The 8,879-nt window shown below is 53.2% G+C and overlaps 1 protein-coding gene across 1 annotated transcript; it reads right to left on the bottom strand.

Annotated features, from left to right (window-relative positions):
- Window positions 1-119: 119 nt before the first annotated feature.
- Window positions 120-7,810, bottom strand: ZGPAT (zinc finger CCCH-type and G-patch domain containing). The gene is made up of 6 exons (XM_068207808.1): window positions 6,740-7,810; window positions 5,935-6,068; window positions 5,053-5,211; window positions 3,912-4,043; window positions 2,776-3,184; window positions 120-2,326 (listed from the first exon to the last, which is right to left on the bottom strand). The coding sequence occupies exons 1-6, from the start codon at window positions 7,378-7,380 to the stop codon at window positions 2,188-2,190; spliced, it is 1,614 nt and encodes a 537-aa protein (XP_068063909.1). The 5' UTR covers window positions 7,381-7,810; the 3' UTR covers window positions 120-2,187.
- Between the last annotated feature and the right edge of the window lie 1,069 nt (window positions 7,811-8,879).

Here is an 8,879-nt window from a genome sequence, read left to right as displayed (position 1 = left end):
CCCTCTGCCGCGCCCGCTCCCCGCCCGGCTCCTCTGGGAGCTCAGGGCAATATAAGGAAAGAACGGGGAGCCCCACATCGTCATTACCTTGCAAATGAACAAAGCCTTACAAGGAGAGAGGGGGAAAAAGAAACACCAACTTTATTCATCAGGGATGTGAACTGCGCTGGGTGGGAGGTGGCAGCCGCTGGAATAGGAGTCTGACAAGTCAGGCTGTGGAGATCCCAAGGAAGGCTCAAAACAGGACTGAGCAAAGACACAGGGCTCATACACCCAGTTCCTAAAGAGATGATGATGTTCAACAGTCTCAGACACAAAATAAAACCCCAAATTTTCTCTGCCCAGCTCAGCTCTCTAATCATGGGCCACTCCAGTGAGCATCCATGCTAGGCTGGGCACATTAATCCTTGTCACCACTTAGCACTCAAGTGTGAGAAACAAACAGTCATTTGTGAGGGAAGGGCTATTGTTAAACCCTTGAGATGAGCCCCGTGTGTGGAGAACACGAATTCAGAACAATGAGGACAGTACAGCCAATTCCAATAGGAAGGGATGGATGTTGAAGTGCCTGAGGCAGCCCATGACACATCCCACATCCACGAGGATCACAGCACGATCCAGGTGCTCTTCAGGAGCACAGACTCACTCCCACGGGTTTCCTGAAGACGTTCATCTTGTTTGGTTTTGCTGTCTTGCTGCGTTTCTGAGGTGTGTCTGCAGCCAAGTGAAATCCCACACAACCTGAACAGCTCTGATCGTATCTTCTTCAGTCTCAGATTTTCTTGTTTGTTTGGCAGCCTGACCCTGCATATCAGGCACTGCCCTGACAGCTTGTTTTTTAATCTCTTCTTCGGGATAGATAAAAAAGGGGGTACTAAAGGAACCTTTTCATTAGAAAAATTGCTCACAGAATAAAAGGAAATTGGTTCCTTAAATTAAAAAAAAATTGTGTCCTTAAGATACTGGCATGAATTGCAAACTATTTTTGTTTTTAAAAAAAGCCTTTACAATGCAGAAATCCCACCAGATGATGAAACCAGCATCTCTGAGGCAAGGACTGGCCACCACCAACACAGAATGTAACCAAGGGGAGATGACATCCCTCCTGTCCAAACACTTTCCACACGGAGGGAAGAGCACCTGGCTTGCCTGGCCAGCTTCCAGTCCAGCCCCAAGCTCTCCCACTGCAGGGCTGCACACTGGGCTCATCCTGATCCTGCTCTTTGTGCTCATTCAGGGCCCAGTCCAACCTGGATCTGGGTCCTGAGGTTTTTTAGTAAAAGGACCCATGCTCAGTGAGCCACCTTGGACAGAAAAACCCAACTAATGGTGGCAAAACAAGGAAATGCCACCATTTCACAAGGTTCAGGGGCTGCTCACAAGGTTTACCTTGGGAAAAATCACAAGGTTCCCTGTGGAGCTGTTCCTGAATAGGTTTGGGAATTCTGTTATGCTGCTGGCTTATTCCCCCAGCTATGGCACTCTACTTGTGGAACCAGGCAGCTTTCCATGCCAAGCCAGTGAGTTTGGCTACAGCATGGCCTGGGATACTCTTACAGTCAAACTGCTGAAATCTGATGCTCCAGGCTGCTGGTTCCACCTCTGAGCTGTCAGTTTTCTGTCTCTTCTTTACACTAGGGCTACAAAGAACTGCTCCCCCCAGAAATTGAGTTCTTAGATAAATCCCATAGTAAAAAACAGAAGGCAGAGAGCAGCTAAAGCACTTGACCTTTGATGTTTTCACCCAGCCATGGTCGGGACGCTGCCTGCACCTGTGCTTGGCAGGTGGCCACACACAGAAGCCACAGTTAATGGCAGGATGTGGGGCTGTCCAAGCCCCCTCAGCTGGTTTGTAGCCAGCAGTGTTATCACTTGAGCTCCCACAAACTCTGGATGGAGCTGCTACTGTAGGGAAAAGGAAGGAAAGAAGTGTGCAAGAGAGCAGAGGATTGTATCCCTTGTAGCTAGGCCTCATCCAAGGCCCAACTCACTGAATGCTTTCAGGGCTGGATGGATGTGCACTCCTCCCCCTCCCAGAAGAGCTCAGAAGCATCCAGAAACTGCTGCTTTTTTGCCCAGTTTTAGGCTGAGCAGCCTGAGGCCTAGCAGAGCAGGACAGCTCATCGAGACTCTGAGGCTAGGAGCACCAGAAGGACAACTCCTGCAGTCCAACACCTTCCTCAGCACCTAGAACTCAGTCATCTTTTTGTGGGTGTCTGCTTTCTTCTGCTCCCGCTGTAGCCTGGCTTCCTGGGCCTGCAGCTGCCCCAGCTGCTTGTGGGCATTAGCCAGCTTCTCCTCCAGCTGAGCTGCAGCAATGCTGTGCCTGAAAGCAAAAAGCACAGTGGCAATGTCATCCTGCATGGTAAGACCAAAGGCTTGTTCCATCCCAGGAGGGTTTGCCCTTTCCTGGAGGATTAGCCCAAGGGACCTGCTGAAAGCCAGGAATAACCTGATGCTCAGCAGGGCATCTCTATCTGGGCTAGAGAATGTCCTCCTGGGATGCTCAACAGCAATGCTGCAGAGGTGGGCACGAGAAGGACTCCAGCACCTTTCCTCAGAGAGCTCCTCTCATTGCCACAGCCTGAATTCCAGCCAAAGGACCCCAGACACATCTGCCAGTGTCCACACTGGTCTGAAGCACACACTGAACTCTCTCCTCCACTTCCCCTTAAGTCCCATCCAGATACATTTCACTTGTTCCTCCCACATCTCATTTCAAGCCCACCCCTGCCCGAAGCACCGCAAACTCGATCCCAAAGAACATTTTCCTACCGCCCGATGTTGCGCGCCAGGGCCTGCTGGATTCCCCTGATATCCCTCTGTGTTTGTTCAATCTTCTCCGTGGTCTGGAAGAGGCTGACACTCAGGGCCTTCTTGGTGCTCTTGCTGGCGTGGTAGATCTCTTTGCTGTTCCTCTGGGGCAGAGCCATCCCCCCAGCCTTGTCCCCGGCGCTCTTCCCGCGCAGTTTCTCGTTCAGGAAGTCAAACACGTTGCGTGGGGCCTTACGGCCGCCCGGCTGTCCAGAGCTGCTTCCCTTTGCTCGGCATTTCCTCGATTTGCCCGGCTCCAGCTTCCCCTGCTTCTTCTGAAGCACCTCAGCACACTGGTCCAGGGACTTCCCTCGAGGAAGCACCACAGCCTGCACTGGCTCCACTCTGCCCTCGCCATTCTTCCCTAAGCCTGAGGAGAGACTCCAAGTCATTACAGCATCCCCTCACCGAGTCACCTCCCACCACAAGCTCACATTGACAGTCACAAGCTTAAAACAAGCTAAGAGGCTTTTGAGGTACCAGAAGTTACAACTTCTGTCCAAGCCAAGGGGACCAGCAAAGGCCAGGCCAGGAGCCTTTCACAGCAGGAGATTTGTGATTCCAAGCCCGAGGCCATTTGTCAGGCCGGTTTCTGTGAAACCGGGTTCAGCCTCACATCCTCAGCTTCTGAAGCCAGGTTCTACTTAAAACTGGTTTGGTTCCTCTGGGAGAACCGGAGACACAGAGACCCTCCCAGAGCCCCCAAGGCTCGATGCAATTTGGGTGGGAGCAGCGAGTTCAGCAGGCTTTGAAGTCTGTGTCCAGGCCAGGAGATGCATTAACACAGACATCAGAAGCTTTGCAGATCAGCTCCCCTCCACCTCCAGCCTTTGAACATTCCACAGCCTTCTCACGGCTTTGATCATGAACTTGACCGTGCTTCCAGGTGCCTCCACTGTCTGCCATTACCATACAGGGGTTAGTGCCCCACATGCCTGTACTTCCATGAAATAACTCACCCCTCTACCCTCCAACACTGCTGTGATCTACCACATTGCACAGCCTCAGCCAACTGGCCCTTCAGCACAGCAAAGTTCTGGCTTCAACCAAAATCTTGGGGGTTTTTTAACAGCCCCAGGACCACCCTCTCCCCTTACCTTTTCCAAACTCATATCCCATCTGAACAAGCAGTTTGGAGCCAATGCCACGAGTATGGGCCTCCCAGCCACCGAAAGAGGAGCTGCAGGCAGGGGTCCATTCCCCGTTCTCTGGAACCCCTGAGTCTATCACTGTGGTACAGAAGAGGAGAATCAGTGAAACAGGAATCATGAATAAAGCTGCTGTGTGGAGCATCCCTCACAGGACAGTACAATTCACTTCTCCAACCCTAAAAGCATTTGGTCATGCCTACAGCTTTACTCAGTTCTTACTGAATTGTCACCTTCCAAGAACTGCACAGAAGTGACTGAAATGTGAGGTTTCACTTGATTTAATGCACATACCATCTCCCAGCTCCAGGCAGAATCACCCAGGAGTTTTACGATTATTTTCCTTCCTTCCAGGATAACAATACAGACTAATGTACATATCTGAGTAGAATTTAGCACAGTGCCACCTAATACTTATCCTGTGCCTCCAGCTCCTGTCTCTGGTATGAGGCTCCTCCAGGCCACATCATTAATTCTGTGTTATTAGGATCCAATAATCTTTGTCAGGTTAAACGTAAAGAGCTCTAGGACACGACTTTGTCCCTGTGATGCAGCTGTGGCACCACCAGAGGGACAGGGCTGCCTGTGCAACTTCCAAGAAGTCACTTGGGCACTCTCTGTGTCACCTTTCAGCAGTAAAACAGGGCATGGCTGTTCCTGCAGCCTCATCGAGGCACTGGAAGAACCCAACACCCCCATTTCCTTGGGTCTCACATTCCTGGGTCATGATCTCCCAGGGATGAGAAAATCTGATTCACTTATTCATTCAGCTCAGCCAGACATGTAAGAAACAGGCTCAGAGCTTGGAACTCAAAAATGTCACACCCTCTTCCACTTGTGGAAAGTTCCCATGGAAATCTCCAGCCTGCATTAGCCCAGGGATTTGCACAAAACAAAGATTTTAGTTTTCAGTGATAGCATAACAGCCAGTTACTGTTCTCAATCTTTTAGGAACACATAAAGAGAGCAACTGCTCTTTCATCAGAGGTGAAACACTCGGAGTGAGAGCTCTAGGACAGTCAGCCAGTCCCAGAGAAAAGCAGAACAAAATCCCAAGTCACTTTTGCTCACATTCTCCCCACTGCCTTACCCTTGGCATAACCAGAATCATCCACACTGTCCTCATCAGAGTCGCCAGATTCGGCAGCATCTTCACTTCTCAGGGGTGGAATGACACTGTCCCCTTCCACCACGGCCTCCTTGAGGAGCAGGGAGTCAAATTTCACCGTGTAGTAACCACTGTCCACATCTACAGAGGGAACAGCAAGGACAGGAGCTGCAGAACACAGGGAGCTTCACCAGAGTCAGCTCCAGCAGAACAACACAGGACAGGGGGGAGGCCCAAGAACAGTTCTAAAAAATTCTGGGTTTAATCTGTGATTTTTATTTCTGTCTGGGAGGGGGAAGCATCCACTGCAATGAAAAGCTGTTTCCACAATGCCTGTGTTGATACCCAAAAGTTTATCTCTACAAATCAGGAAAGATGGGCTGTTGAGAAATGGAATTAAAAAGAAGTTAGACTTGCTCCCTTCTGACTTTTAACAACAGTCAAAAGAAAGATGGAAAGAAGGAATAAACCCTCCCTCTTCCCAAGACAGAGGGAAGCCTGTATCAGCAGCTGCTGGGCAGGGCCAGCTCCCCAGGTTTTTGTTTAAACAAGACCAGATGACTGCCATTCTCACCTACTATACATGTAAATTCCTGCGGCCCCTCCCTCTTCCCTGGAGCAGTTAATGACCTCGTAGTCATTTCCTTTCCACATTCTTGCTCTTTGAATCTCCTGTTTCCCGGTCAATTCTCTCCTCTAGTTTCACAGAACTCAGACTGTTTCCTCAGCTAGGTCAAGATTTTGAGTTCAGGGCAGCAGCCACGGAGTTTATGTTTTTCCATCATTAACCGCAACAGCCAAGTTATAGACCCACATAAACCTCAGCCTCCACCTTCCCCCTGGGCGAGCCCCTGCCCCCCTCACCGGTGATTTTGGCCGTGTACCAGATCCCATCACTGTGCTTGGCCAGGCAGGCTGAGCCCACCCCCAGACCGCTCAGGTCGGGCTCCTGGAATGGCTGGAGCTCCTCCACGGACACCACCTGACCATGGGAAAACCTGGAGGAACAGGAGTTTTCAAATTAAAATCCCTTCCTTCCTCAAAAGAAATGCACACGAGTGTCAGAGGTGAGGAACCTCCACCATAATCAGGGAAGTGTGACCACGTGCTGTTGTAATTATAAAGTTGTTCCTGTCTCACCTTAAACATGTTATTTATGTCATGGGACAAAGAATGCATCTCACCCCAGAGAATTAAACTTCCTTGGTAGTGAACATCCAATTGAAAAGTTCCTGGCTTTGGGGATAAGCAGGATCAGAGACAGGCAGTGCTCCAGCACCTTCACAAAGGTGAGGCTCACAGCCCAGCACCTTCACAGATCACTGAGGTTGATCCTGGTGAAGATCCCCAAAAATGGAGCCTACACAACCTCCCTGTGCAACTGGCATGTGTGCATTACCCACAGACTTGGGTGTTTTGTTTTAAAATACTCCATCAGCTGTTAATTCAGCCACTCAGTTATGTAACCTCTCTGCATCTTTCCCACGGGATTTTCCACTTCATCTGTGCATCAGCTATAGAAAACAGCCAAGCTGATGCCACTGCTCACCACAGCACATTTTAAAAACACCAAGGCACAATTTCCCTGGGTGAGAAAGCCACACAGAGCACTCGAGGAGGAGGATTATCCCTCTGAACGACAAGGCCCCTCCCACCCCTCTCTCTTTACCGACAGTTCTCCTTAAATCTGCACTTGTCATCCAGGAAGAAGGGGCACGGCTTCAGGGACTTGTGGGTCGGGTACAGGTAGAGCACCCTGACCCCTGCACTGCCGTCCTCCAGCTCCTCTGTCCCCACAATCATGGCATTGTGGTACTCCAGGGTCCCCCAGGAGCTGTAGTAGGGGGCTTTAACCTTCATCCCACTCAACTCCTCCTCCTCCTCCTCCCTCTCAGACTCCTCCTCCTCTTCATTGCACTTTGATTTGGATTTATCCCCCGTTTCTCCCTCTCTCTCCGAGGAGATCTCGTTGTTATCAGCTGCAGGCTCCTTATCTGTTCCAAGCCCAGCAATGGCTTCCTTAAAAGCAGCGTATTCCTCATCTTGGGCAGAGCTCTCCAGGTGGGAATCCTGCCCTGGGAGACCTGCTGGGGAGGAGGAGGCATCTGTGTCCAAAGTGGCCAGAAGTTTGCTCTTTTTCACAGCCACCAGGCTCGACTCGGTCAGTTCTATGAGCTGCTTCAAATCCTCCTGCAGCTGGATCAGGTCCGACTGCTGCGATGGGTCCTGGCCCGCCCCCAGCGCCAGCTCCACCTGCTGCAGCTGGGCGTTGTAGGTCTGGATCGCTGCTTCCAGACTCTCTTCATCCATTCTCAGCACAAGAAAGGCGCTTTTGCCCGCGTCCTCTCCACGAACTCAAACCATTCAGAGTTTACTCAAGCACTTTTGGATGACAAGTCCTCGCCCGCAGAAGCGACATCTACCCGCCGTCCCGCTCCTTCCCTCGGAAAGGACCAGGGCGATGCTCCTGCTGGAAACAGACGACAAGAGGCGACGGGAGAGTCCGAGGAGAGGCCGGGCCTGGCCCTGCCCTCCCCCGCCACGGAGTCCACTCTCGCCCGCCGGGCCCCCGCACGGCAGCGCTCCTCCCGCAGCCTGGGCGCTCCCTCAGCCCCAGGGCTGCAGCACCTCCCTGAGCCGCCGCTGCCACCTCGGCGGCCCCAGTGCGCCCTCGGCCGCCTCAGAGCCTGCGAGCCGCCTCCATGGCACCCGCCATGACACCCCCGCTTCCGGCCGCAGCTCCCCCGCTTCCGGCGGCGCTCGCCAGCGCGTCACCCGCTCAGCACTCGGAGGACCCCGAGGCCGGCGGCGCTGGGCATTCGGGGAGTTGTAGTCCACGGGCCTCCTCCGCGCCGCCATCGCAGCGGCGACAGGACTACATTTCCCAGAGTCCCGGGCGCGGAATGGCGGTGGCTGGTGGCGCTGGGGAGTCGTGAGAGGCGACTCCGGCTCCAGCGCTGACCCCGGCTCCAGATCAGGTGAGGGGCCGCGGGCCTCGGGCTCGGGGCTCTTTTCCCCGCCCGCTGCCCTCGGGAGCTTGGGCCGGGATCTGTCGCTGGGCCGGGACGTGGCGCAGGGCCGTTAGGGGGAAATGGCGGTAGGGCCGGTGTTCTCCTTCAGCCGTCACTGGCTGTGGCAGTGAAGGAAAGGGCGAGATCTCCCGGATCTTGTGGGTCTGGAGGGATCTCCCGGCTCCGGGAGGATCTCCCGTCTTAGGGAGGAGCAGGCCGGCGCTCGGGCTCGCCCGGGGTCAGTCGCTGTCCCGAAGGGGGAGCGGGCCGGGGTTCCCCCCTGCCGGTGGCCCGGCTGCTCCCCCGGGGGACGGCAGGAGCGGGGGGCTCTCGCACAGCCGGGGGCGAAGGGTGGCCCCGGTACCCGTGGGGTTGAAGCCCCTAGCCCTTAGGTGCCCTGTCCTCCCTTACCGTGAAGCCCCCGATTCGATTCCTGCTTGGGAACACTTTTATTTCCCTTTAGGTAATGGTGTTTGACTTCAAAGTGATTATTTAACCACGCACTTGCTTAGAGGCAGCTGCCTCTGAAAGGCTCTGCCTTGAGGTTCCCTTTATCTGTGTTTGAACAGAAGGGTTGTTGCAATGGCATGTGAGTCAGCTGCAGCACTTGGTGCCAGTGCTTCCTGCATCCCAGCAAAGCTGCTGTGCCTGTGCGTGCACATCCAGCTGTGAGCTTCCGTAGATTCTTGCTCCAAATACCCGCTCTTTGTATTTGTATGAAGTCCATTTTCTGTGGGTCTTACATTTACTGCAAGAGGTGTTCAAGTCCTTCCTCAGTTCCCCTTTGAACCCCAAATT

Source organism: Anomalospiza imberbis, chromosome 17, assembly GCF_031753505.1.
Source record: "Anomalospiza imberbis isolate Cuckoo-Finch-1a 21T00152 chromosome 17, ASM3175350v1, whole genome shotgun sequence".
Taxonomy (NCBI): Eukaryota; Metazoa; Chordata; class Aves; order Passeriformes; family Viduidae; genus Anomalospiza; species Anomalospiza imberbis.
The sequence above is the reverse complement of the archived record's forward strand: the minus strand, read 5'-3'. Positions and strand labels throughout refer to the sequence as shown.